Source organism: Penicillium robsamsonii (genome assembly GCF_028829455.1).
Source record: "Penicillium robsamsonii strain IBT 29466 chromosome Unknown utg000005l_segment0_segment0, whole genome shotgun sequence".
Classification (NCBI taxonomy): domain Eukaryota; kingdom Fungi; phylum Ascomycota; class Eurotiomycetes; order Eurotiales; family Aspergillaceae; genus Penicillium; species Penicillium robsamsonii.
In genome coordinates, this window is record NW_026643223.1 from 1576694 (window position 1) to 1604379 (window position 27686).

The window sequence follows — 27686 nt, forward strand, 5'->3', positions numbered from 1 at the left end:
TGGATAGAGAGGGTCGTAAAGTGGTGGGGTTGGAGTGTTGGAGAAGCTCGGCCAGATAACAGCTGAGCTTCCGCCTTGACTATCGTGAGGAGACTGTTAGAACTACATTGTACATTGTACATTGTACATTTTTTTTAACAACAATGTCGATTCAACTTTGAATAGCGATTGTTCAATAGGTTTACGCTTATTCAATGCTAGACTTGAATAGTTTGTTATTGTTCCACTCAGAAGGAGCCCATCTACTTATTGACTATTAAAGAGCCTACAACATACAATTATTCGACGCAGGCGACATGAATTAGACGGATAATTTAGGCCCTCTGAACCTATGACACCCATAAGAAAGGAAATTAAGAGTTCCACCTGAATATTTGCATCCCGGAAAGCTTTGTTACCTGTCAGGGGCTTGGTATGTTAACTGTTGCAGTCCTAGTAGACTCTTTGCATATTGAGACTTAAACTGTAAGCAGTAAGCACTAGTATGTAGTATGTAGTAGAAAAAGATAGCCAATGTAGGCCATGAAAGAGAGTAAGAAGATAGTTAGATATGAATTGATAGTCTCTCTTCAGCTTAACCCCTGTAGAAAGGCGGGAGTATAACGCCCCCAAACCAAAAACATCAGGAACCGCAAACAAACTAGTATAAGACAGCTTTAAAAATGACCTGAATTTAACAGTTGAATTATTATAAAAAAAAAATTCCCCTAGGTGGACCAGAAGGGGGCTGACGCTATTCGCCGATCCCTCTAGCCCTTCAGTACGCGATGTCATCGACTCAGCCAGTCCTGGAATCTTTCCCCGACAACAACCTTATTCTTCTACTGTCACATAATTGTTCCCAACCTTCATACGAATACCATTTCACGAACTAACACATAATACGTGAACATACCTGTCCATTGCCCCCCCCCCCTAATCTCTTTACTCCAAGCCTCCTGAATCACTTTGCGCAATGCAGCTGTGCGGCCGTCAGAAGGTGGTCCAGCGCAAGATGGTGCTGCTGTTAGTTTTGATCGGAATTTCCCCGCTAATAATTGGCGATTGGTCTGACATTCTCACAGAGGCGATGGTGCCTGCGGCAAGACATCTGCGCTAAATGTGTTTACTCGTGGGTGCGCAATCTTCCCCCTCACCCGTCTCCGATGATGAGACAGCATAGCTAATGTTGACAACTAGATTCTTCCCGACGGTCTAGTAAGGGACTATACTATCTTCAGAGCATACTTTCAAGTACAGATTACTGACTCCAGTTATTTATTGTGCTCAGCGAACCTACGGTCTTTGGTATGCGCGCATTCCCCGAAGTTGAATAGAATTTCTTGAACCATCGCTGACGGAGGAATACAGAAAACTACGTGCATGGTACGTAATTACCCCACTCCTCTCCACGGATAATGATCCTCAAAACTCACGCGCACCCTAGATATCTTCGTCGACAATATTCACGTGGAGCTCTCGCTATGGGATACCGCGGGCCAAGAAGAGTTTGACCGACTGCGCGCACTGTCCTACGAGGACACACATGTTCTCATGCTCTGCTTCAGTGTAAGAACAACGGTCCCTCTCATACACTGCAGCATATAAGCTAACAAGTACGATGAATAGGTCGACAGCCCTGACTCCTTCGAGAACGTGTCATCGAAATGGATCGCCGAGATTAACGAGAACTGCCCGGGCGTACGCGTGGTTCTGACAGCACTCAAGTGTGATTTGCGCAAGGACGAAGACATGAACGACAACCCCAACTGCATTAGCTTCGACCAGGGCCTAGCGAAGGCAAAGGAGATTGGCGCCGTGAAGTACCTGGGTGAGTACTCTTCAATTGATCTAGACCTGATCGCACGGCTCATTTATTCAGAATGCTCTGCGGTCCAAAATCGCGGTATCAGAGAAAGCTTCTACGAGGCTGCCAAGGTTGCCCTCGAGGTGAACGCGGGCGGGAGCTCGTCTTCCGGTTCGAGCTGCATCATTCAGTAAGATGATGTATTGCAACCTGTTCTTGACACGCATGGTAACCTTTCATGTTTGTCATATTGGGCTTCGTTTACTCGCTGGATATCCATTTTCTTCCCATATTCACTTCGCCCTTTGTTAATTTTTGCTTCTCCCCACGTTCCGGTTGGATTTGGTGATTCCCCCATGCATTCGGTGTTTTGAGCTTGCTTTTGTTTTGAGCTGGCTTTCGACTTTTCTTCTTCATCGGGGCAGACTATGTTTGCTCCATTCAGACCGCATAGAAACCGGTCTATGTTGATCGCATGATCGCATAGCTCCGGATCTCTTCCGAGCATTTCAGCGAGGTTGGTTTTTTTGAGTCCTAATTATGATATACAAATGTAACTTTCATTTGAGTTTGCGAGGGCTTTTTTGACATAAGACTGTTCTAAAATCTTCTCTTTGGTGAGTTGAAAGTTCTCGATCTTCTCATCACCGCCTTTGCCTCACCGTCCTAAAGTATATCAGATTGGGTACATGACAACAGAAGTTTGGTGTAAAGATACTTAGCGTTGGGTTGCTTTTCTGCCAGCAATATTTGTTCATTCATGTTGCTGGATAACTTCCGAGGACCTGCGCTTTGTCTTTCTCCATCTTGCCTGATGTGCCTAATTCGCAGTGACATTATGAATACAACTATGTTCAAAAATGCACATCCGTATTGGGTGCCTTACATTGCATCCTCGTGATTCAAACCATCCAGTCAAGTCACTAACCACAGTTCTCTAGCTATCCAAGCTACATACATCATCATACATATAGGTTATACAAGTTCGACAGCTGATGGATCAGCATGAAACAACCAACAGAAATATGACACTTATAACACAAGCCCCGCATCCAAGCAGAGTGTCTTTAATCACAAGCTCTATACTACAACAAATCCTCTTCCCTAACCCGATAAACCTCATCAATTTTCTCCCCCGTCGAATTCTCCCCACAAGCAAAATCAGCGTTCACTCGATTAACAAACTTCTCCACAAATGCATCAGCAACATCCCCAATCTCCAATCCCGGAACCCCAACACCCTGCAGACTAGTCGCCTCCTTGCCCTCAAGCCCACAAGCCACAATCTGCTTGAAGAACCACATCGGCTCGTCTGTAACATTGAGCCCGATTCCAAAGCTGCTGATATTGCGTCGAAGATGCACACCCACAGCTGTAATCTTCTTAGGCTGTGATCCTGATCCTGGCTTCACCCACACCCCCGGGTCTTCCGTTGTAAATCCCCCCACCCCGTAGCTCTTTAGTAGGTCGATGACGCTGTTCTCCAAAACGCGGATATGGCACCGGGGTGTGAGGCCCAGTCGCTTGAGATCTAGGATCGTGTATGCGACCATCTGGCCCGGCCCGTGGTAGGTTGTCTGTCCGCCGCGGAGAGTGGGGTGGTACTCTGCCTTTGGCGGTTGGGTGCCGTGTGGGGTGAGGATAGAGCGGATTGGTTCGAGGGGTGGGGGGAGAGAGATGTTGGGGTTTGTGGTGTCGGGTGGGCTTGTGTTTGAAGGTGGGAGGTCGCGGCGGCCGGTGGTGTAGACGGGATTTGGGGTGAAGGTGATGATTGTTGGGTCTGGGGGTGGGGGTGGGGCTTTGGCTAATATGGCACTTGAGATGGTTGGATCTTGGGAGGATATTGAGCCTGGGGAGGCGAGTTTCTTGTACGTGAGGAGGCGGGTTGTGAGGGCTTGTTGGAGTTGCGAGACGTGGCTGAAGGGCGTTGTGTGGGGGAGGTGGAGGTGTGCGAGTCTCATTTTGGGTGGGTTTGTTGATGGTGGGATAATTGAGGTATTTGGCGTGTAAGAAATTGTATCTCTAAGCGCATTGCAAGGTTGTGGGAGAGAGGTTGTGTTTTCCACGGAGTACGAGGTCGGTTGTTGCGGAGAAGCTGCAAGCTCGCTCCGATAAGGTTTGATAAGTGGCGGTCCTCTGCGATCACTGTCTACATGCATTAAACACTGTGATACTTCGAGTCTAATATCTACAGCTACTTGTGTTGATTTCAATTCAGTTATTCATATTCAATTATGCAAGTCCAATCCATTTGACAAGCTGACGATTTTAGACCAATCAGCCCAAAGGGGGATACATTGGGGCAAGGTTATATACTATATATCCGAGCTTTTCGAGGATATAGTGCTAATGCGGCAGGAAGTATAGCCATTGCTATACACTCATTCTTTGCATTCCAAATGGAAACTGGAGGATATCGACCCCAAAGTATGAAAACTACGAAGAATCCACGCCATTGACCAGGCCAGAGTCTTGCTGCTCAGCAGGAAGCAGAACCCAGTCGCGCACACCACCCTTCCAATCCGCAATCCGACCCTCGGTGACTCTTACAGTGACAACCCGCACATCAGTATCAATGGAAATGCTAGGCCGTCTTTGGCTAGGATCCTGTTGCTGCTGCTGCTGGCCGAACTGATTGATCTCCTCCTCCTCAAAAGTATTGTTCTCCAAATGGCGAGCCTTGCACCACGATTCCTCCTCCGAGCCGGAATCCAGGAACCGTGCCTCGCCCGTAATGGTAGTCGAGATGCTGGAGAGCGCACTGGTGTTCAGGTTGAGCAACAGGCTGGCCAGAGACGAACGGGTAGCGGCGGGTGGTGGGGAGCCATCGCGGTCACCGTGCGTCGAGGCCCGGGTTGGCGGGCGATGCGAGACCCAGTCGTGGACCAGTAGTGAGACTCGCGGGTTGGACAGCAGGTGATTTGTTTTCCGCGATGCGGGGTTTGTGGTCATGATAATGGTGGGGTGCGGGTCGAATGGGGTCGAGGGAAGATAGGTGTAGGACATCAGTGAGATGTGGGGGGTTTTGTCATCGCATGTTGCCAGGTGCAGCTTGATTGGGGCGATAAAACGTCAGTTTGGTGGGTTGGTTGTTTAACGGTGTTGTACTTACGAAGCGGGAGTTCTTGAGACACGAGATGACCTCGGATGGCAACGAGGTAGCGACATGGGGATGAGTGGTGGTGGCAGATGCCTCGTAAGACAGCGGGGGGTTGATTGATTCGGCCATTGTTCAGATTTGAGAACCAAAACAGTAATCATGAAGTTAGGACCTCGGGAGGTAGTTGAGATCTGCCCGGGGGCGGTGTCCACAGGGTTTGGCGCCCAATCGCTGTTTATCTGGTAACGTCATCACTTCTTTGCCTATGGATTTCCAACTTGCCTAATTTACAGGGTATATCCCGATGTACGGCTATTATGATTTTATACTCATTTTAGGTGGACACAGTACAACTCGAAAGTGCTTCAGTAACACACATATTAATGATGTGCAAGCGCGTGGAGACCAACGTCATAGCGGCAGATGTATCGAATTGCGTATTGCATGATATTTGCGATAAACAGCCGTGTTCTTTGTAGTAGCTCACATAATAAGTGGCGATATACGGAGTACCAACGGAGTCAAACCTTGGGTATCGAGTACATCTCGGCGATGTCATCATTACCCACATTTAGTAGTAGATTGGCTGTAAACTTAGGCAAGTGGTACCAGCACAGCCCGTCACTATTACTCCGTACCAAAGAACTCGGGGAAGCTCCTTCCCCGCACATGAGCTTCATTTGAAGCTTGCACTGTATCAAGTATTCTATACTGTAATCAATTTTCCTTCAGTATCTTCAGGTTACTGCCTAACTTTGATTACCGGTGGTCACTCACCATAGTCCAATCGGTACACATATCACCGATCATCGCCCCCTTCAACGCTCCCCTGCAACTCCAGCCTGATCCCTGCATCTCTCCACTTTCTCCAGGCCCCCCTCTTCACCTTGTTTCTATCTTCACCTTTCACTTTTCCTTTTCCTACTCCCTTGATTCTATACTGTCCTTCCCCAGTTTATTGTCAACTTCGGATTTATTGTCAAGCGTACTTTTCTGTCCCTTGTTCTTTCCACATACCATCATGTTGGGTCCACGCGCAGCGCGCTCAGCGCGCTCGGTAACTTCCCTCTTGCGACCCTTTAGCTCGTCAGCCGTGGCCTATCGTTCTCCCTCCATTCGAGATATTACCGTCCAGTCGACTAAGGAGTACCTCAAACGACAGAAAGAGTTCCGTGAGAACTTGGAGCAGGCTCGTTTGAAAAGAGAACAGCAAGAGAGTCAGTCTGTCAATGCTTCTGCTTCTTCATCTCCCCCTTCCCGTGAGTACGCTCCCACTGCTCCACAAGTGAGCAATGCGAGCAGACATGATCGTATCTGCCCTACTTTCGATGCTGCTATAGCGCTTGACCAGAAGGGACTGGGCTCACTCTCAACGCACCGCTATCTAGGGGATGACCAACGCCAAGAAGCTCTGACCAAACGTGGTCCTTTGTCTTCGCTAATCTACGGCACCAAGGAGGGCCAACATTTCGACAAGGATATGGAGCGCTCCTTCTCAGAGGTCCTAGCCCGTGGCAAATACGTCCATTCTATCGTCATGCACGACGTAAAGCCCGACAAGGTTGATGAATATGTTGAGCTGGTCGGCAAATGGTACCCTCGTATGGCGGGTACCGAGGAGAACCGTGTCAACTTAGTAGGCAGCTGGCGGACACAAGTGGGTGACAATGATACCTTTGGCAAGTCCCGATCAAATGACCCGACCATTTTCTGTGGGCTGACTCTTGTTTTTGCTTGAATAGTCCACATCTGGGAATACCAGCGCTACGAAGGCTACCACGCCTCTCTTCACAGCATTTCGGAACACCCCGAGTTCTCTGAGTTTGATCGCAAACTCAAGAGCCTGATTAAGAGCAAGAGGACTTCGTTGATGCAAGAGTTCTCATTCTGGCCCACAACTCCGCCTCGTCGTCTCGGTGGACTGTTTGAGCTTCGTTCGTACACACTGCACCCAGGCAACCTCCTGGAGTGGGAGACACACTGGCGCCGTGGTCTCACAGCTCGTCGTGAGGTGATGGAGGGTGTAGGCGCATGGTTCGTGCAAATCGGCGAATTGAACACAGTGCACCACCTGTGGCAGTTTGCCGACTTGGAGGAGCGCAAGATCTGCCGCGAGCAGTCATGGGGCGTCGAAGGCTGGGCCGAGACAGTTCACAAAACCGTTCCCTTGATCCAGAGCATGCAGAGCCGGATTCTTGTTCCCATGCCCTGGAGCCCTGTCGGCTAAATTGTGAGAGCTGGAACGTTTTCCCTTGGCCTGTTTCCTTGGATCTTGGCGTCCAGGGAATCTTCATTGTTCAGGTGTTTGATCAGGATGTCGCGAGGTGTACCGAAATTCTCGCTATTACTCCATACCCTTATTTCCTTTCTGTCGGGATGCATCCTGTGGGGATACTAGGCCCTTTGCATCCGATTCTGTATTGTGTACTCCGTACCTAAGCATTAAGCATTCAATTTCACAAGTCAAACATCGCACCTCTTTTAGGTACGGAGTAGAGACGGGATCTCTCTCCATATTCGTTAAAGCTCGGATCCTACTGCTAGCCCCGAGCGCTCTCGGATAACCCCACTTCTTGGCCTCAACATTTTAGGGGCATTTCATTGGCAACGCTTAAGCTCGGGCAATGTTTTGAACGTCTGCAAATGGATTGTCCCTAACAAGAAAGAATATATAAGTTTGCAGTCGAACTCGTACAGTGTAAATACGTACATCTATGTACAATATAGTAATATATCAGTTCCGTATAGACAATTATTCAAGACCTCATCCTCTCCGCCGGCAGAAAAAAAAAAGTCAAAAATCAACAAAACATCGAGACCAAGTGGCCTCTTTGACTCTTCATCGCCGATCTTTAATATCAAACCCCTATAGACCTGCGTCTACGATTGTTTCTCCCTAACGGAGGCCTCATTTTCTTCTTCACTTCTTACACTCTTTTGTTTCCCTTTGTTTTCTTTTTCACTTTCCCGGCGACACCTTCTCCGATATCCTTCATTTCACTATCACGCCTCGACTCTAATCGCGCGTCGACAACTCGAAAAAACGCCCGCGAGTATTTAGATGCGAACACCACGCGACAACTCCATCGAATATAAGCCTCGCCCCCAGAACGGAATATCCGGACAATAAACACCCGCGCGTTCATAGACGCGCAAAATCAACCGCAGAATGGTTTACATCCGGCAACATGAATTGGCGAATCTGAAGAACTACAAATATGTTGGAGTCGATCACTCGCCTGTCAGTCAGTTTATTCTAAAGCCGTTCTACAACAAATGTGTGATTCGCTGCTTCCCCATGGGGATGGCGTAAGTATATTCCTATACTTCTTCCCCTTACTTTCATTCCCCGGATTTTGTGAGCATGGATATACCTCCTCCCCTCGTGTCCCTTTTTGAACACCAAGTTGAATATCATGTTCCTTCCGTCTTCTATTCTCCCATTCCAGATATATACACAGTGCAATATGGCTGACTTTATTCTTCTACTCTTTGCGTGTCTAAAGACCCAATGCCGTAAGTTTTGCCCATGCGACACTGTTACAATTGCCGTATAAGAAAATATCCTAATCCCTCACTTCGGTAGATCACCCTCAGCGGATTCATGTTTGTGGTAATTAATTTCCTTACCGTCATGTGGTACAACCCGAACTTGGATACGGACTGTCCGCCCTGGGTCTATCTCAGTTGTGCGATTGGCTTGTTCCTATACCAGACCTTCGATGCTGTAGATGGCATGCAAGCGTATGTCTGCACGTTTCCGTCGGAAAATTAAATGGCGCTTTACTGATACTGACTGCACTTTAGACGGAGGACAAGACAGAGTGGTCCGCTGGGCGAACTCTTCGATCACAGTGAGTACCCGAAGACAGTATGAAAGAACTGAAGTGCATGAATGGCTGATTCTTTTACGTTATTAGGCGTTGATGCATGCAATACCGGTCTCAGCGTCTTGGTCTTCGCATCGGCAATGAACATGGGCCAGTCCTGGATAACCTTCATCACTCTATTCGGCTGTAAGTCCAGCCCTCTTCAAGCCCTTCCAGATATAAATCGTCACTGACAACTGCAGCAACGATGACCTTCTACGTCCAAACCTGGGATGAATACTACACGCAAATCCTCACATTGGGGGTGGTCTCTGGCCCCGTCGAGGGCATTCTCACCATTTGCCTCGTCTACCTCTTCACTGCCTACATGGGCGGCGGCAGCTTCTGGCACCAGGGCATGCTGGAGACGATCGGCGTGTCAAAGCCCAGCTTCCTCTCAAACTGGGTGTACAACATACCCTTCACGCATTGGTATCTTATGTACGGTTCCGTCATGCTCTGCTTCGCCATCGGCTCGAGTATCATGCACGTCATGCAGGTGCGTCGCGAGCGCGGCCAGGACCCCTTCACCCCGCTGTATGGCCTCCTGCCCTTGGCGGTCATCTGGACTCTTATTCCAGCCTACCTATACCTGCAGCCGGCAATTTTGGCAAACTACACCATTCCCTTCGGTCTGTTTGTCAGTCTGATCAATGCCTACTCTGTCGGCCGCATTATCATCGGCCACCTCACTCAGACGAGTTTCCCCTATCAAAATGTCCTGCTGTACCCGCTCGCTCTGGCTGTTTTGGACAGCGTGGGTGCGCTGATCGGCTTGTGGTCCGCCCCTGTGCTTGGGTATGGTGTTGGGCAGGTGGCATTCGTGTTCGGGTGCGTGGGACTGGCCATCGGTGTGTACGGTAGCTTCGTGGTATGTTTCCCCTTTTCTTTTCCCCTGCGCGCGACGATTGCTGATCTTGATTTCCTCCAGTTTGACATCATCACCACGATATGCGACTACCTCGACATCTGGTGCCTCACCATCAAGTATCCGTTCGTCGAGGAGACCGAGCGCAAGATCGGCGCGTCGAAGAAGACCAAGTAAAGGGATTGCTGGCGCAACCCGGGGTATTCGGTGGGCTTGTGGATGAACAGCAGTTCAACCTCGATCACCACAGGCGAGACAGCTCACTCGAGCTGAGTGGAAGAGTCGGGGATTCAGTCGGACACTTGAAAAGAGCGTTGGACAAAATGCCTGGCTAATGACATTTTCCAGTACATAATTTTGTTTTCCTTCAACACAGAGCAAATAGCTCGGAGTGGCTATTTAGCGATAGAATATGAGAGTTGTAATTTTGCCGTTGTTTTGGATTGTTGTAGAAGAATGTTGAAGCACCTGACTGCCTGCCCGCAGCGGAATCCACGTCTCCACATGGAACCAGCGATTGAGCTCGTGCTTACCTCAGTGGTTTACATAATCAGGCTTTGATTGGTGGAAAGTTCGCCGCCTTCCCGAATAAGGACAAGCGAGGGCACAAAGCGGCACAAAGCCCTACCTCCACCCAAACCGGTCCAAATCCCTTCAGACTTCTCTTAGAAGACCACCTCATCCGCATCACACAAGGCCATCGCCATCAGCGCCATTAATCAACTATCTCGCTGATCGACTTTCACTCGTCAAGATGGTAAGCCCATTTTCGCCCTGATTTTCCGCTCGGTCCATGTTCGATGCGATTACACACGGACATGGAAGACCTATACGGATTATCGATTCAAAAATTCAACGTCCACCCGACGCTAACATGCTGTCCTCGATAGGTTCTCGCGGTCGATCTCCTCAACCCCACCCCCCAGGCCGAGGCCCGTAAGCACAAGCTTAAGGTATGAAACCACCGAAGTCCGAAAAGAAGCACGAAAGATTGTGAAAATATCAACCCGAGTGGCGAAAACCTGGATTATTCGACCCGGACCCGGGACCTCCGATGCTCGACACGGAGGAAATGGGAAAAGGCACCGACCGACAGGATGATATGGAATCTTTTGTGGAAAATGGAAATGTTGGAAGAACAATGATAGCTGATTATGGAATCTCTTCGACAGACCCTCGTGCCCCAGCCCCGCTCCTTCTTCATGGACGTCAAGTGCCCCGGTTGCTTCACCATCACCACCGTCTTCTCGCACGCCCAGACCGTCGTCATCTGCGCCGGTTGCTCGACTGTCCTCTGCCAGCCCACGGGTGGCAAGGCCCGTCTGACCGAGGGCTGCTCTTTCCGCCGCAAGTAAACGAGAAACGAATGAAAACTTTTTTTTCTTGTTATGTTCCGGTTGAAACGTCAAAGAGAGAATTAGCATGAAGAAATTAGGATGAAAATACCAAAACCCGGGGTTGACCTCTTACAATTTTTTTGATCGTCTCGGCTTCGGTTTTCGGTGTTTCGGGGAGAGAGTTGCTATTCTGGCCCAGTTCCATATACTGGGCTTTCTCTCTGTCTCTCTTCCTACCGGGCTTCAAAATGTCACATACCAAACAACCCTTTTTTTTTCAATATCACCCTTCCCCTACCGAACCACATGGACATTTTTATTAACTGTTTTTTTCGAATGGTGTGTTGGGTTGTGAGAAGGGGTGCGATTTGCAGATGATATGATATGGTTCTTTTTCCATACTGTATCAGTATGTTGATCCCCTCTGAAGAAGACAAAATTTGAATGTGGCCTTTTGGGCCCGTTTCTCATCCTATTTTCCACCATTGCCTGTTCTTTCTTTTGCATTTCACGGTGATGATTAATATCTCAGCGTTGAATTCTTGATTTCCTTGCGCGTGATGACAGATAGAAGATGGAATGCCCCGATCCTGTCAACGACCAAAAGCATTATAAAAAAAAAGCAACCAGCATTCTGCTAAGGGAGTTCCGGATATCTGGCACAAAAAAGGCACTTTGCTTGACTTTGTGCTCTGTTTTATGTTCTGATTTTCTGCTTTTTTGTGTTGAATGTTTAAATGTATCTGCGACTACTGTATATTGGGCTATACACTCTATATCACGAGTTGTACCTTATACCGCTGCCAATTGTAGATTGTAGATGTATAGCTGTAGCTCTATACTGCCCGACATTACATCTCGCTATGTTATACATATGAACTGTCATAACATCTAATGTGCTATCTGCCGACTAGATTGAAAGCACGATCCCAAGTAAGCTATTGACTGAATAGAAACTGTAATAAGCCACGCTATATCTCAGCCATCCAAAACTGGAGCAACTGTTGACTTAAGCGCACTTAATGGCAATTCTGATGAACTCGACCTCCGAGAATCCCGAACAGACCAAGGATTTCAGGTGGATCAAAGCGGCCCAGTAATGTTATACATACCTACATTGGTGAAGTGGGGGCTTACTGAAGGTGAAACTCCGGCCTATCCTCAGTTCGACTCGAGTATAGTAGCACCAGTTCCGGCGTCTACTCGTCACTGGGATCTACTTTGGTATATTGGGTCCACGAGCAGTTTTTGTTTATTCTGACGAGAGGCAGGTCCTCAAGGATATTCTTATTGAATCGAAGAATACTCAACCGAACTTATATACTTGAAAACCAAGGACGGGATGTCCTTCTGGAACACTTTGAAGGGCAGGTTTGAAACAATCATCGGTGGGCTTGACTGATGCCTCTTTCGGCATATATTGCTCCACTCACCCAAAACCAAATTAGGTTGTGGAATATGTATGTGCTCACTTCAACCGTCGTCAACTTATTGCTGATGTAAATGTCTCTAGCCCTGCGGTGATATGCGCACTATGAATTCTTTCGGGCGAGTGCTTATGATACTAATTCCAGGTTTTAACATGCCCAGCTGTAGATGATACTTGACCCACTGACCATTATTAGTTTCGAAGATTCGACGGGTATGAATACGCTCCCCTGCTACCCGAATATCCCGACGAGGATCATTTATTTTATCACTACGCGCCAAAGCCCATGCGCCCCCGGCCGCCAATGGCATCACAAGTTTGAACATTGGTTCTATAAAAGATCTTAGTCCCGCTCTGTCCGACTACGTTTTATAGAGCGGGAGGCAAAAAGTAAGACGTGTTTCTCCCTGGGAAGCAGAGCTGTGGTCGAAGAGAAAACTCCTAAACGAGAGATCGCCCTTGAAGAAGGGGTCCCCGCGAGCGAGGATTTCTGGGGTCTGTACGTCGTAGAGAGACGTTCGGCATTCAGACTGGCGATGTATAGCCTCGTTTTTCTGTTTCCCTCAGTCTACTTCTTCTTCGCATGGATATCTTAATGGGGTCAGGCAGGAGATTTGCAAAACGCATCCATTCAAATTACGCTCTCACTATCCCCCCTTGCGACGTTTTGGTGGCTTGTCCTATCTACTTCTCCTAGGTTTGACAATACTTGAACATTGAGATTAAGGAAAGATTGCGCACTTTTTACAATATTTGAGCCCTTATTAAGGGCTAGGAATATCCAAATCTCATAAAGAGACTATTGAAAATCAAGGGTTTAACTATGGCCTCTGTTCTATGTACATGTATGTAGTTGTTACCCCAAGTTCCCAAGAATGCGGGTCCCGAGAGTTCCCCACATTGCGCACTACGCTTGTCTGCTTTGGTATACATTTCGTGAGGCTCAATATGACCAAGCTTGAAAATCAACCCTTCTTTGTCGCCTTTCCAAATACACTATCTTGCTTGGCTATCCTAGCTAACGTTCGTAGAATCTATACAGCCTCGGGCTATATCTACCATGGATTACATCCCCTTGTCTATGCATACCAGAAGAGAAATATTAAAACTCGAAGGACAAAAGAAAGCAAAACCCCAGGTTCATCCAAGGTTGTATGTACATATGGGTATACCGTGATAAGATTTGTTTTGTACATAAAGCCACTAGACAAGAGATGCCAGTAAAGAGAAAGACGGAAACCGCAGACCAAGCAGAGCAAGCCAAGCTCGTCCTGCTCTTCCCATCCCCTTGAATGAACATGTAGGAATGAACATGAAAATCCAGCATTGAACCGCTTACTGAGTCAAAGCGAGAGCCTTAGCCTTGATCTCCGCACCGAAATCAGCAGGGTTGGAGGGGTTACCGCCGGTCATCATGGAGAGCTTGCCAGAGGTGTCATTAATGAGCATGTTAGCAAACCCATTGCGACCCTCGACTTCATCCACAGTGGTCTTAGCACCACTATCACCAGCAGCGTACTTGTCGGCGTCGACCGCCATCAGCTGGTTGAAGGAGTTGCGGACGAAGTCGTACAGGAAGAAGATAGTTGGGTGGGTGTTGGGGGGTCGGCACTGGGGGTGTGATTCAAAGGCTCTGTTTCGAATTGTTAGTATCATACTCTTTGTTTGTGAGAGGTAAGATAATGAGGTGTTTGGAAAGATCCTGCGTGGTGGGGTGTGGGGTTGCGAGGTGGGGGAGACATGCTCGATGAGAGCCTGCATCTTGGCATTGAGATCTTGGAGGTTGGTGGTGGTCATTATTGCGTAGATTTGTTTTAATTGTGAAAGCTGAAAGTAATCGAGACGCGAATTGTATGCTTGTTGATGTGATGAAGCTGTTTAAGGTCCGAGTTTCCTATCTAAGACTCGGAGGGCGGCGATTTGACCGCCCTGTTTTGCCCGGCCAAACTAAACTCATAAAGGAAAGGGCGAAGAACGATATCGTCAGCTGCAGGAATAGTATTGAAAGGGAACCGCAAGCAGTACCAGACTGTTTCCCGATAACCCTCCGTTCTATGGCAGTCGCTGTCTTGCTAATCAGTATGCTGCATCGGTGGACCGTTGGTAGCTTGCCCATGTGGGCCTGTTTGACCTGGGCCTAGCATTGCATTGCCATGTTCCGGTTGCACCTCTTGTGGCATGTCGACGTCAATGTATGTGTGCGACTTGTTGTCCTGCGTCGTTATGGATCCAGCGGTTCCTTGTCAAAGAGGTCCAGCCAGCGCTATTTCAAGGTGTTGAACGTTGATTACGGGGTAAGTTTCCACGCTGTAGCTGGAGTTTGTATGTCACGCGGTCCTACCGACGGCCCAAGGACTGAACGCCCTCGCATGGTGGTCGGCTTTGATGCCGCAGTTGGCTCCTTGCCGAGTGCTTCAATAGTGATGGTAATGGAAGTGTGGATACTCATGGCTTGTAGGGTTGGCTGGAGTGGTGCGGCAGTGAGATTTGTCACCACTAACCCTGCGGGATGACACCCTAGCGGAGCGCACAGGGTGTCTACGTCTCGAAACTGGCGCGACCACTTACACTCTTTGACTGATTCTCGAACCCAAGTGACTAAGAGGCGCTAATATATTTTGGGGGGTTTTTCCAGGATACCCCTGTCAGTGGGGATCGTATTGTTTCTTACCAAGAATATCTCAAGGCGTAGCTGACTATATTCGCTTGTAACTTTAATCCACTGGACACCTCCGTGCCTCACCTCAAAAACTCTCTCCTTTGGTACACGAACTCTTGATGATAAGCATAAGTAGGCGGCACTACGATGGCGCCCGATCTGACCGCGTCAAAGCTTGAGCTTACCTATGATATGATTCACAGTGGAGAACTATCTGTCTCGCGATGGCAAAGGCTGCTGGCTGCCACAGAAGTACCATCCTAACTTCCTAAGAGTATCCTCCAATATAATAATCTTTGACAGCGTCAAAACACCGCTTAATAAAGGTGGTCGACGCAACTTCGATCTGCGTGATGAGTATTCTCATTTCATTTCGGATTTCCAGTCGTACCACCTTGTCTATGTGGATGAGTCTGGGTGTGGTAAAAGAATACTTGGCATAGCACCAGCTCAAGTCTCTAAATTCCACCGGGATCAACGATACCAGATACTACCTGCATATGCTCAAGATGGCATTGTTCTCTCTCGGGTGTTCTGAGGCGGCTTGACTGATGCATCCGAGGATTTCATTGAACAGCTTCTTCAGCACTGCGGTAGGTGGCCTGACCCGAAGTCTTTGCTGGTCATGGACAATGCATCTTTTCACCACTACGGTCGAATAGAAACGATGTGTTCAAAGGCCGGCGTAAAGCTAGTGTATCTGCCTCCGTACTTTCCTGACTTGAATCCTATTGAAGAGTTATTTGCCAAACTAAAAGCGTTTATTCGGCGCAATTGGCAGTCCTACGAAAATGACCCGGATCAAGGCTTTGATAGACTTCTTGGATGGTGTATTGATATCATTGGTGCGAGGAAAAGAGCACGGAAGGACATTTCCGCCACGCAGGTCTGACCGCAGAGGAGATTTAAACTAGTTACTCGGTTTCCAGGAACTCATATTTTCTATTATCTCTAACTTGATATTTGGGAAACAACTCGGCGTGAGCCTTGATTAGATTAGCCTTGAAGGTTCCGCTTTGCCAACCACTTTCTCGGCTTTGTAGCCACATCTTGCATTACAGATCTGTGGCATATAAGTCATACGCCCTTGAAATTAGGCATCCCAAAAAATATTTAGCTGCAAGTACAAAACAGAATCGCTCCATGTGGTACAGCAATATCCGAATGTATTTATTGCCGAGTGATATAGATTGCAAAAACCGAGATAGATTGAGCTTATGAAATAACTTTAACTTGTTAACAAATACCAAGCTCCTAAAAAAGTGGCTGAAACTCCGAATAAGATCGCACAAATTCTTGTTACCAGGCTGAAAGGGAGTTTTGGAACAAGAGCTGGTTTGCTCAGTGCCATAGAAATCACGGAATCATTTGATAGCTCTATCTCAGATTGATAGGCGTTTTGCCCAAGACGTTCATGAACGAGATTGCTTAAGAAATGTGTCAATCGCTCTGATGCTATCCCGGTGAATTGGGAGTTTTGTCCAGGAACGTTGGACACTTCGAATACTTTGTGCTTTAGATTTGGATGTAACCGGCTATGGCCGGGGTACTTCTGTACGCAGGAGGAACAGAGATCCATATAGGCGCACAGTCTGCATACAAAGCGAGTTCCGGTGATGATCTGGTTGCAGATATTGCAGGAGATCTGCCAGATATCCGTTCTGGAGGACGAATCCCGAGGCAGATGGAGCTGGAACAGATAGCGCGCGTTGTCGAATTGGCCAAGAAACAAAAAATAGCGGCCTAATTGTTGTAAAATAGGCCATGGAGACTTGGATTTGGAATATGGAAGCGACTCGCTAAGTTCGAAGAGTGATCGATGAACAGTTAGCTCTTGAGTATCAGGAGGCGTCAATACCAGATGAGAGCAGTGATTATGTATTTCCTGTAGTAGAGTTTCGTGATCGGATGCCCAGTCAATAACATGTCGACCATAACCATCTAGGAGGGAAGGATCGGCACCAGAATTGAGAAGGGCAATAGCAAAACTAATGTGACCATGATAAACCGCCAGATGGAGAGGAGTTTGTAAGAAATCACTACGCTTGTTGAGAGCTGACACCAGTTGTGGAAACCGACGCAGTATTTGGAGCCGGTTTTTTGAAGCTGCAATATGAAGAGGAGTGCGGCCGAGTTCATCTGTAAGCAGTGGATCTGCTCCAGCATGAAGAAGAATTTGAACTTCATGAACATAGCCTTCATGAATAGCCGCCAAGAGAGATGATCCATATCTACCACCCTGGGCGTTGACATTGGCGCCCGCTCCGAGTAGTATCTGCACTGTCTCAGGGCTTCCTCTATATGCAGCACCCTGTAAGGCATTGCCGTATTCACCACCCTGGGCGTTGATATCGGCGCCCGCTCCGAGTAGTATCTGCACTTTCTCAGGGCTTCCTCTATATGCAGCAGCCTGTAAGGCATTGCTAAAGTGACCACCCTGGGTGTTAACATCGGCGCCCGCTCCGAGTAGTATCTGCACTGTCTCGGGGCTTCCATTCCATGCAGCAGCCTGTAAGGCATTGCCGTATTCACCACCCTGGGCGTTGATATCGGCGCCCGCTCCGAGTAGTATCTGCACTTTCTCAGGGCTTCCTCTATATGCAGCAGCCTGTAAGGCATTGCTAAAGTGACCACCCTGGGTGTTAACATCGGCGCCCGCTCCGAGTAGTATCTGCACTGTCTCAGGGCTTCCTCTATATGCTGCAGCCTGTAAGGCATTGCCGTATTGACCACCCTGGGCGTTGATATCGGCGCCCGCTCCGAGTAGTATCTGCACTATCTCGGGGATTCCACTCCATGCAGCGGCCTGTAAGGCATTGCCGTATTGACCACCCTGGGCGTTGATATCGGCGCCCGCTCCGAGTAGTATCTGCACTATCTCGGGGATTCCACTCCATGCAGCGGCCTGTAAGGCATTGCCGTATTCACCACCCTGGGCGTTGATATCGGCGCCCGCTCCGAGTAGTATCTGCACTGTCTCAGGGCTTCCTCTATATGCAGCAGCCTGTAAGGCATTGCCGTATTGACCACCCTGGGCGTTGATATCGGCGCCCGCTCCGAGTAGTATCTGCACTGTCTCAGGGCTTCCTCTATATGCAGCAGCCTGTAAGGCATTGCTAAAGTGACCACCCTGGGTGTTAACATCGGCGCCCGCTCCGAGTAGTATCTGCACTGTCTCAGGGCTTCCTCTATATGCAGCAGCCTGTAAGGCATTGCCGTATTGACCACCCTGGGCGTTGATATCGGCGCCCGCTCCGAGTAGTATCTGCACTATCTCGGGGCTTCCATTCCATGCAGCGGCCTGTAAGGCATTGCCGTATTGACCACCCTGGGCGTTAACATCGGCGCCCGCTCCGAGTAGTATCTGCACTTTCTCAGGGCTTCCTCTATATGCAGCAGCCTGTAAGGCATTGCTAAAGTGACCACCCTGGGTGTTAACATCGGCGCCCGCTCCGAGTAGTATCTGCACTTTCTCAGGGCTTCCTCTATATGCTGCAGCCTGTAAGGCATTGCCGTATTGACCACCCTGGGCGTTGATATCGGCGCCCGCTCCGAGTAGTATCTGCACTATCTCGGGGATTCCACTCCATGCCGCAGCCTGTAAGGCATTGCCGTATTGACCACCCTGGGCGTTGATATCGGCGCCCGCTCCGAGTAGTATCTGCACTTTCTCAGGGCTTCCTCTATATGCAGCAGCCTGTAAGGCATTGCTAAAGTGACCACCCTGGGTGTTAACATCGGCGCCCGCTCCGAGTAGTATCTGCACTATCTCGGGGATTCCACTCCATGCCGCAGCCTGTAAGGCATTGCCGTATTGACCACCCTGGGCGTTGATATCGGCGCCCGCTCCGAGTAGTATCTGCACTTTCTCAGGGCTTCCTCTATATGCAGCAGCCTGTAAGGCATTGCTAAAGTGACCACCCTGGGTGTTAACATCGGCGCCCGCTCCGAGTAGTATCTGCACTGTCTCAGGGCTTCCTCTATATGCAGCAGCCTGTAAGGCATTGCCGTATTCACCACCCTGGGCGTTGATATCGGCGCCCGCTCCGAGTAGTATCTGCACTATCTCGGGGCTTCCATTCCATGCAGCGGCCTGTAAGGCATTGCCGTATTGACCACCCTGGGCATTGATATCGGCGCCCGCTCCGAGTAGTATCTCCACAACACTCTCATAGCCTTCCAAAGAAGCTTCTTGTAGCGCACCTCCATCTCCTTTTATTTCCAGACTCACACCTTCATGTAGGAGCCATTCAACAAATCTTATATGTCCACCACTAGCTGCCTCGGATAATGGCGTCTTGCCTCTGTGGCTCTTTGCCTCTTGGTCCGCTCCTTTCCCAAGGAGTATTTGTCCGGCTGTTACATGACCCCATCGGGCTGCCAAGTGTAAAGCTGTATCTCCATCTCTGTTCCTTATCGCGACATCCTTAATATCCGACACCAGAGGCTCCATGAGATCCACTAGATTGGCAGCAGCAGCCATATGTAACAGTGTTGTGCCTCTCGATGGGCACACACTGCTAAACCCATCTAGTTTCTGGTAGATCTGGACCCAATGACCGAGCACTTGTTGTAGGATGTCTTTCTCATTCTGAAACATGCCAGATCGAGAGTCGGCAGCCTTTTCCGCATGAATAAAAAGATTCGTAGTGGCGTATTCAAGCAACGGACGATGGATAAGGTCTTCTTTGGTTCCTTTGAATTCAGTGATCTCTGCCGGTATATAAACTGTTGCAAGATACACTAAACACGATCGGTAGAGAGTTGCCTGGCATTGGGAAAGAATCTTATCCTCGTTCATGCACGACATTCTCATGTCGATATTATGACACAAGGCCTTAAGCCCTTTTGTGCGTAAGAAATCATTGACCGACTGGTGTACCACCTGTACAGTCTCATTGCTATCCACACTTGGGACTACTTCGGCTAGTCCACCAGAAAGAGCCTTGATTCTTCGCAGCATGTGTTCGTTGCTTTCGATGAAACCATAGATCCTTTCCCATCTCTTTGGAGACAGCGTTACCCGCACATTATTAGCCGCTAAAGCATACCGCATCTCGACCACAGTCAGGGGTCGCTCGGCCAGGCATACCCATTGAAAGAACAGAAATGACTGCTCGCGGTTACTCTTCTCTATCACGTTGTTCAGAATATACGTGTAAACATCTTCCAGGCCGGCCGGGACCTCGCGTAACCAGCAACAGATGTCATTAAACGATTCTCTTTCACGAACCTTCTGCTCGATGAGGGGGATTATAATATGAACCCATTGGAACACTCCATTCGCTTGCTGGGTTAATTGCTCGACTAGCATTTCCCTTATCTTCTGACTGGCGTTATCGTTGGCCTCTGTCTTGGTAAGGATATCTTGGATATATGTGGCAATGTCTTGCTGGGTATGATCTTCGACGTTTATCTCTATAGCCTGACCACTTTCCATGATAGGATAGTGTCGACATGAGATACAAACTTGGATGCATAGCTTCTTTTTCTCGGCGCGATTAACGAGCTGATGAAAATATCCTGCCAGCTGCTGAGCAGACTTAGCCCCAGCCTCGTCTAGAGCATCCACAAAAACTACCACGTGCTGCTGGTTGGCTGATGCCAGGATGGCACTTGCTAGTAACTCTTCTAGCATCACCAGTGGCCATTCCCACTGACGTTTACCATATCCAAACTGCTTACATCGCCGGTCGTATGTCTCACGAATCTGAGGACGTATAGCCGGGTCGCGCTCGAAAATCTGGTTCAGTAATGATCTGAGCATTCCTAGTGGTGTACGTTGCATCTCTGTACCCCGAGCGGTGAAAAAAAAGTCGAGGCGAATACCTGGACGATCGTCTACTGATATTTGGAGCTTGTCGTGCAGGAATACCATTAAGGTCGACTTTCCTGCACCTGGCTTGCCCTTAATCCAGAGCAGACCGTGGGACTGGTTCCTCCAAGACTGGTACTCTTCCAGCTCTAGAATCCATTTGCAGGTATTCCTGTGGCATGGCTCGATGTTATCCCTCCTGTCAAGCATCTGCGGGAATGCCAGTGACTCAAGTATCTCTGTTAAAGTTGTGAGTGGAAAATCTGTTTGACTCATAAGGAGCGATTCGAACCATTGTCTCTATTCTGCTCTGGGGTCTCCTGTCGGTCTGGGCCGCAAAAGTGGCTTTCAGTCAGCTTGGCCTGGCTTAAAGGTTTCATGTTGTCTCTCACCAGATGAGACATAGATTTGAGTTATCGGACCATGGTTGGCCCCCACCTGAGTTCCTGAGTTTTCGCTACCAAATGATATGGAATTCATGCTCAATGGCTCGTCTGCGATGACGCTGTCACAGGCACAGAAGGCTCCCAACGTGGAGAAAGGGAAGCTCAGCCCCACGATCAGGTGACTGTCGGGTGCTGAACCTTGGCGACCACTTCTCCTATCAGGTTACCAGGAGACATCTGGCGAATGTGGGGAGTTGCGGGTCCGAAACAGGCTTAGGAGTGGAGTGAGGTATATCTATATTTACCAGCAGGTTCCATTACTAGAAGTGGTCAATTAATGAGCCCTAGGCCGTAACCTAGTTGTATGAGGAACTGAGGAAAGTGACACCTCATCCACTTCGCAAGACCTTTGCTGCTTGATTTGTTTGATTTGTTTGCAAGCTCATAGAAATTTCTAAACTCTTTAGATCACAATTACAATTACAATAACTCATACAACTATGTATTTTTAGCATAGTATAATATGGTTATCACAATGATACAGGAAGAATTATATCCCGGAACTATTCCTATTTAGAATCTAGTTTGGCAATAGGGTTGGAGAATCAATCAAAGAGTGTAGGTAGTCGCACTAGTTTCGAGACGTACTGTACTCTCCCTTGGTGTAAAGGGAAATGGAACCAATGCTCATGATGTATATTTAACTTCTTTATTCCTCAAATTCCTTTGTTACCTACCGATCAACCATGTGATCATCTTTAAGTACCAGGAACGAAGAAGATGCCTCCCCCCCAAAGCCAGAAACTGACAAGAATTAGTTTCTGTATGAAGAATCCCATACCCTTTCTCCATCGTTCTACTTGCCTTACCAACAGGAATTAGCCTGATAACTAGTAGTCATATATAATTATCTATAACTTTAGTAAGTCTGGGTAGAGACCTTCGACCCAAAATGGGTGGTGCGGAAGTCTATGAATGATTGTGGGGACTTTGTGGAGACTGACCTTACTATGGAAGATAATAGATGTTGCCTTGGTGTATGGTTTGCTACTAAACAGTTTCTATTCGGCGTCCTCTATGGTCGGTGGACGAGCGAGGGTATTCTAACGAGCCGGACCGAGATTTGGATTAAACTATCGAAGATTTGTTTAAGAGCTTGCTTGCCCCCCTCCCCCCCCATCATGATGGTCTTTGATCAGGTTGGATGCATATATTAGAAACGCGTTCTTAGGCTTAGATACCCAGAAAGCCTTCTGCCTATATTTTTCACTCGAACTCTCCGACTCCAGGTCGTTGGTTGACAATCTCTGAGACTTCAGAATCCGATGGTGTCCATGCACCTACATCGACGGTACGCAAGGACGCACCAGCCGCGGAATTAGCCGCATTTATGAACAAAGTTGTAAAATCACTCACGGCTTCGAGTGCTATGTAGTTGAGTTGCGGCTTAGCGGGCCGCTTGGCAAAAAGACTCCACTCTTATCTTATCGCGCCTACATCGGAGAGGGGGAGAAAAAGAGTCACCTTCTAGTTTCTCCTCTTTCCTCTGATGTATAGAACAACCCTCTCCCCCAAGCCCTTAAGTTCCCTACTTTCTAGAGTCACACACACCCGACCTCTAGCAACAATGGCGCCCAATCCCTCGATCTCGACGCGGCAACCGCTCAAACTGCTCATGCTTCACGGCTACACGCAGTCCGGTACCCTCTTCCACGCCAAAAGCCGCGCCCTGACAAAACACATCCAAAAAGCTTTCCCCCTCCACGAAGTCTCTGCCATCTACCCAACAGCCCCCATCCGTCTCAGACCCGCCGACATCCCAGGCTACGAGCCCTCCTCGGAAAGCAGCCCAGACAACGAAATCGAATCCTACGGCTGGTGGCGCCGCTCCAACACCGCGAACCCGCCGCTGTACACCGGCATTGAAGAAGGGTTTGCAGCAGTAGCGCGCACGCTGAAAGAAGAAGGTCCTTTCGACGGCGTGATCGGGTTCTCGCAGGGCGCGGCGCTGGCCGCCATGGTCGCAGCGCTACTGGAGCCCGGCCGGAAGGAGTCATTCGAGCACTTTTCTAAGATAAGCACTGATGGTGCGGCGGGGATGGTGATTCCGGCGCCATTCGGCGAGGAGAGCTTCCAGCATCCGCAGCTTAAGTTTGCGGTTTGTTACTCTGGATTCAGGGCGCCTGGGGCTCGGTACAGGGCTTTCTATGAGGAGCCGGCTATTCAGACGCCTGTGTTGCATGTGCTTGGGTCTTTGGATGCTGTAGTTGAGGAGTCGAGGAGTCGGGCTTTGGTTGAGGCTTGTGCTGGTGAACCTGAGAAGGACGGGTTGGTTGTTTGGCATCCCGGTGGTCACTTTTTGCCGAGTCAGCGGCCGTATCTTGATGCTGCTGTGCTGTTTATCCGGAAGCAGATGGAGCGGAGTGCTGGCTTGAATGGTATGAAGGAGGTTGGCTTGAATGGTATGAAGGAGGTGGAAGAGGACGTGAACGATATGGATTTGCCATTCTGAAAGCGAAGACTTTGTATATAGACAGAGCTGGATCTATACTGGATTAGATTAGATTCTATAGACGATGATTACATGTGGCACATATACTCGCTTGAGAATAACGAATTGATGATTGCTACTGTTGCGAGACTGAGATTGTGTTGTGTATGTGTCATATAAAGGTCAATACTGCGACTTCACTACTCATGGGCCTACCGGCGAATTATTTTACACGCGGTGGCAGTAATCCCCGCGCCCAATACATGCTTTCATCTCAAAACAACTCAATGCGCCTTGCCCATGTCACTGCGAGTGGGCTGGATACGGGCCATCATCTCCTCCTTGGTAATCAGATGGTCGATCCGCTCGAGCAGACCCAGTAGATTCTTCATGTCACTGCTCCACTCGTTCAGAACGTCATCGGCATCCCGGGGTTTGGCAAAGTTGACCAACCGCGCGGGTCGGTCGATCTTAGCGTAGATGGTCTTCGACGTGACCAGGTCGCTAATGTACTTCTCGGTCTCTTCCTCGGTCAAATCCAAAAGCTGGGTCAGACGGCCCATCTGAATGCGAGTGTAGTACTTGGCCACTACACGGACATTGTGCTCAATGACACGTTTCCGCAGGTCTTGCCACCTCCGGTTTGCTTGGTTTTCAGTGGACTGCTTCGCCTCGGCGTCGAACACGTCTGTGCTGCAGAGGTGGGGACCGAACTGCTCGGCGACCATAGGCCAGCGCATCAGCTCGGGAATGGTGAACAGCTTCAACAAGCGGGATTCCTCGGGGACTTGTGACATCCGTGAGTCTTGCTTGATGCGGTGCAAAAGGTCGGATTGTTCATTATCGTAGGGAGACAAGACAACGTAGTACACAATTCGGGCGAGTGACTAGAGTGGGGTTAGTGGTGGCCTACATTCTGAGATGGAAGGTTTTACTTACGGCACGCAGGTGCTCTGGGTTGTTCTCGACTGCTGGCGTGTCCAGGACTTCCCGATAGTTCTTACAAACCTCGAGATATTTGTTATCGTGGTTGGCCAAGGTAATCTGCTGTTCGAAGTAACGAAGCTTGAGATCTGTGACGTCGTCATCCACCTCCATAGGTGCCTCATCAGGCCCACGGGTCTTCTCCCGCTCCGCAGCCTGCTCCTTGAGCTTCTCGATCTCCTCGGCGGACTTCTTCGGCTTGCGGTTGAAGTACTTCTTGTTGATCTTGCGGCTGAGAATTTGAGCTTGGGTCCAGTCTCCACGCTCAATGCACAAAGAGACTTGCTCCAGGATGAATTCTGTCTTTTCCCGTCTCGTCATTGACCCAAATGTCTCCACCTGCAACTCACACAGGATGTCTGCTGCCGAAGTGAGATCACCTTGGGTCTTCTTGATATTCGAAAGTATGCGGGTAACGCGGGCTCGCTCTACTTCAACAAAGATCTTTGCGATAATCAGCGCCACTCCGGTCAATATCAAATGGTTCTCAGCGTACCTTTCCCTCAGTCACTGTGCGCAGAGTTTCGATAACAGACATCTTGACCTCCAGGCTAGGTGTCTCATCCAGGAACTTCATCACCGTCTGCACCATCTTTGTTGTGGCCTGCTTAAGTTGGGCATGTTTCTTGGATAAGAGCAGTACTTGGTCGTTGAGAAGGTTCCAGTCGCCGGAGTTCTTGCTGATAGTGACAATGGCAATCAGGAGTCGCGATGTAGTGGCAAGATCAGATGCCTGTCTTGATTAGTTTGGGTAGATCGGTAACGGGGATGGCACTCGGCGTCGTACCTGTCTGGATTGCTTCTCCAGGCCCAACAGCTTATCGATTGCTCCCTGGACATCGGTCTAGAGCCACGTATGTTAGCATCAGCTTTGATATGGATATCAACTCTGGTTGTACCTTTGCGAGATCCTCCGCCTCCGGGATGAGCTTGTCGGCATCCTTGGTGAAGTCCTTCTCGGGCTTCAGCAGGCCGCCGGACATGATGACGAATGAGGCTGGGGTGGCCGGTGAGTCAATTTAAAAGATTAACAGGTTGAGTTGGTAGGATATTTCTTTGAGCACGCTTGGTTGCGCTTGACAACGTGAGATTCGTGGAATGGAAGAGGATGAGATGGAGATGATGCTTGTAGCTCCGGTGTTGCGCGCCCTTACGAGCTGGAAGCTCTGACCCACGTGACCGAAACATCATTTGTCTTCCTAGGACTTCTACTTCCAGTTGTCCTCTTGTCTATCAATTGGAATATTCCCAGTAAGTATGAATCAGTCTCTTCTGAATACCTAACCTTTTAAGCTAGAACCAACAATATACATATTGTTTTCTGGCCCATGTTTTCTGTTCACGAAGCTAAATATGCCATAGAGACCACCATATGAGGTTCTTAGCGCGATTTCAACATCACCTGGTCATCTGTCAGCAACCTCCAGGACTATAAATAATGATCTTAATACTGTAAATCGTATAAATCTACATTGTCTGAGTGCGGCAGGACACGATTTTGCGTGGCCTTTGGATCACCGGAGCGTGGTGTTTTCCATACTATACCTAGTTAGGATTAGTGGAAAATTCAGCATGTCCCGAACTATACATGTATTGACAAGCACATGCTTGAAAGCAGTCACGCATATATAATTTGAAAGTATGAGCGACAGAAGAGCGACAAGACCAAATATTAAACTCAAGAGCAGGAGATAGGATACCATTCATTCAGAGAGGAATTGTGAGTTGCTCAGCCATAGCAACCTGCGAGGGAGAGGAGATTATCTAGTAGTGAGTGTCCTTGTAGAAGAGTCGTCCTAAACAACAGTCCCTGCGGCATGGCTATGATATAATATATTCCATATTGATGGTCACTTCATAAAGACAGGATGAGTCCTGTTCACAGAACAGCAGTAGCTCGTTTCCGATGCCACTTGATCAATAGCACTGCTGTAATACTACTGTTTCCATGGAGCAAGAGTTTGCGCCAAAGGTTTTTAAAGGGATTCGACACATTATCTTCGATTTGAAGCAAAGTGTAAGGAGATTCAAACATGAACTCTCACTTTTTCGACTGTAGTCAGGAGCTATGCCCGCAATGGTCACTCCACCGTATGAGAAGATAGTTCTCCCAGGCCCCCGATGTCCCTCCACTTGTTTGTCATAACCAACACGAGGGCGCAATTCCATAGTGTTATGGGCATATCGATAACAATGTTGTCAGCACTAGGGAGTTGATGGGTGACTGGGAAGTCTGGCGCGCTGGTGAACGCGGGGAGTATCTGGGGCGAGGGGGTATTGGAAGAAGTCACATCGTTTCTCTAGTCTATTCCACTGACAATTACCACAGGCTGTGAAGGTACTATTGGCGTCGAGGAACCGAATGCATTTGGCCTAGGGGAGTCGAAATATTTCAGAGTCCTAGTGATTGTTCCCGATTCTCTCAAAGTAGGCAAAGTACATCTTGATGATTTCTCCTGACATAAATTTTTCATTTTTTGTCTCATGAACCACAGCAATCACCCCTTGCTCTAGCAGAGCTTTAACGACTTTGCATAACGACAGCGCTATGGAACGTCGATCTCTGGTCAGCTGTATCTCTATTTAAGGGAAACTAAGATATTCGTACTATTGCAGAACAGAGCACGCACACCATCCTCAGCCCCGAAATAATGCGAAACCTCTTCTTGGCTTAGGGTCTTGGGCACCATATGAGCCGCCTTCATCGAAGAGGCTGGCAGGTAAAAACCGAGAATTTGGCACCACGATGTCTCTCATGTCAGACCGTAGTATTTGTTGGCCTCCTTCTGAAAATTCTTCTGATTGAATGACTGGCCATGTAGGGCCATTTTCACCCATTTTCTTACCGTCTACTGGAAGCGTCCCTGCAGACCACGCTTATCTCCAACATGGACACGCCCGGGTTGGTGGGTCGAGGTTTTCCTGCGGGCATACGAGGTGACCTAGTCGCTCCATTGTTTCC

At 48.7% G+C, this 27686-nt stretch overlaps 11 protein-coding genes across 11 annotated transcripts; 6 read left to right on the forward strand and 5 right to left on the reverse strand.

The window, feature by feature from the left end:
- Positions 1-955: 955 nt before the first annotated feature.
- rho3 (Rho family GTPase RHO3) lies at positions 956-1980 on the forward strand (the record flags this gene model as incomplete). The annotated part of the gene is made up of 7 exons (XM_057232889.1): positions 956-1005; positions 1065-1115; positions 1180-1197; positions 1271-1287; positions 1351-1365; positions 1427-1548; positions 1609-1980. The coding sequence occupies 7 exons, from the start codon at positions 956-958 to the stop codon at positions 1978-1980; spliced, it is 645 nt and encodes a 214-aa protein (XP_057082431.1).
- Positions 1981-2871: 891 nt separating this feature from the next.
- N7447_008628 (lipoyl(octanoyl) transferase LIP2) lies at positions 2872-3747 on the reverse strand (the record flags this gene model as incomplete). Its single annotated transcript, XM_057232890.1, has 1 exon — positions 2872-3747. The coding sequence occupies one exon, from the start codon at positions 3745-3747 to the stop codon at positions 2872-2874; it is 876 nt and encodes a 291-aa protein (XP_057082432.1).
- A 475-nt stretch (positions 3748-4222) lies between these two features.
- Positions 4223-5015, reverse strand: N7447_008629 (pyridoxamine 5'-phosphate oxidase family protein; the record flags this gene model as incomplete). The annotated part of the gene is made up of 2 exons (XM_057232891.1): positions 4223-4837; positions 4899-5015. 2 exons carry the CDS (start codon positions 5013-5015, stop codon positions 4223-4225), a joined length of 732 nt encoding a protein of 243 aa, XP_057082433.1.
- Positions 5016-5907: 892 nt separating this feature from the next.
- On the forward strand, positions 5908-7113 carry N7447_008630 (NIPSNAP family protein; the record flags this gene model as incomplete). Its single annotated transcript, XM_057232892.1, has 2 exons — positions 5908-6598; positions 6629-7113. The coding sequence occupies 2 exons, from the start codon at positions 5908-5910 to the stop codon at positions 7111-7113; spliced, it is 1176 nt and encodes a 391-aa protein (XP_057082434.1).
- Positions 7114-8055: 942 nt separating this feature from the next.
- On the forward strand, positions 8056-9800 carry N7447_008631 (aminoalcoholphosphotransferase; the record flags this gene model as incomplete). Its single annotated transcript, XM_057232893.1, has 7 exons — positions 8056-8195; positions 8393-8402; positions 8473-8630; positions 8694-8740; positions 8807-8902; positions 8959-9626; positions 9687-9800. The coding sequence occupies 7 exons, from the start codon at positions 8056-8058 to the stop codon at positions 9798-9800; spliced, it is 1233 nt and encodes a 410-aa protein (XP_057082435.1).
- Positions 9801-10377: 577 nt separating this feature from the next.
- N7447_008632 (40S ribosomal protein eS27) lies at positions 10378-10978 on the forward strand (the record flags this gene model as incomplete). Its single annotated transcript, XM_057232894.1, has 3 exons — positions 10378-10380; positions 10514-10576; positions 10796-10978. 3 exons carry the CDS (start codon positions 10378-10380, stop codon positions 10976-10978), a joined length of 249 nt encoding a protein of 82 aa, XP_057082436.1.
- A 2746-nt stretch (positions 10979-13724) lies between these two features.
- N7447_008633 (uncharacterized protein) lies at positions 13725-14186 on the reverse strand (the record flags this gene model as incomplete). Its single annotated transcript, XM_057232895.1, has 1 exon — positions 13725-14186. The coding sequence occupies one exon, from the start codon at positions 14184-14186 to the stop codon at positions 13725-13727; it is 462 nt and encodes a 153-aa protein (XP_057082437.1).
- Positions 14187-14542: 356 nt separating this feature from the next.
- Positions 14543-14810, forward strand: N7447_008634 (uncharacterized protein; the record flags this gene model as incomplete). Its single annotated transcript, XM_057232896.1, is given in 2 exon segments — positions 14543-14683; positions 14703-14810. 2 exon segments carry the CDS (start codon positions 14543-14545, stop codon positions 14808-14810), a joined length of 249 nt encoding a protein of 82 aa, XP_057082438.1.
- A 1773-nt stretch (positions 14811-16583) lies between these two features.
- N7447_008635 (uncharacterized protein) lies at positions 16584-21243 on the reverse strand (the record flags this gene model as incomplete). Its single annotated transcript, XM_057232897.1, has 3 exons — positions 16584-16738; positions 16981-21102; positions 21156-21243. The coding sequence occupies 3 exons, from the start codon at positions 21241-21243 to the stop codon at positions 16584-16586; spliced, it is 4365 nt and encodes a 1454-aa protein (XP_057082439.1).
- Positions 21244-22876: 1633 nt separating this feature from the next.
- On the forward strand, positions 22877-23761 carry N7447_008636 (alpha/beta hydrolase; the record flags this gene model as incomplete). Its single annotated transcript, XM_057232898.1, has 1 exon — positions 22877-23761. One exon carries the CDS (start codon positions 22877-22879, stop codon positions 23759-23761), a length of 885 nt encoding a protein of 294 aa, XP_057082440.1.
- Positions 23762-24024: 263 nt separating this feature from the next.
- On the reverse strand, positions 24025-25707 carry N7447_008637 (proteasome regulatory particle lid subunit RPN5; the record flags this gene model as incomplete). The annotated part of the gene is made up of 5 exons (XM_057232899.1): positions 24025-24627; positions 24680-25168; positions 25221-25457; positions 25512-25568; positions 25624-25707. The coding sequence occupies 5 exons, from the start codon at positions 25705-25707 to the stop codon at positions 24025-24027; spliced, it is 1470 nt and encodes a 489-aa protein (XP_057082441.1).
- Positions 25708-27686: the final 1979 nt, after the last annotated feature.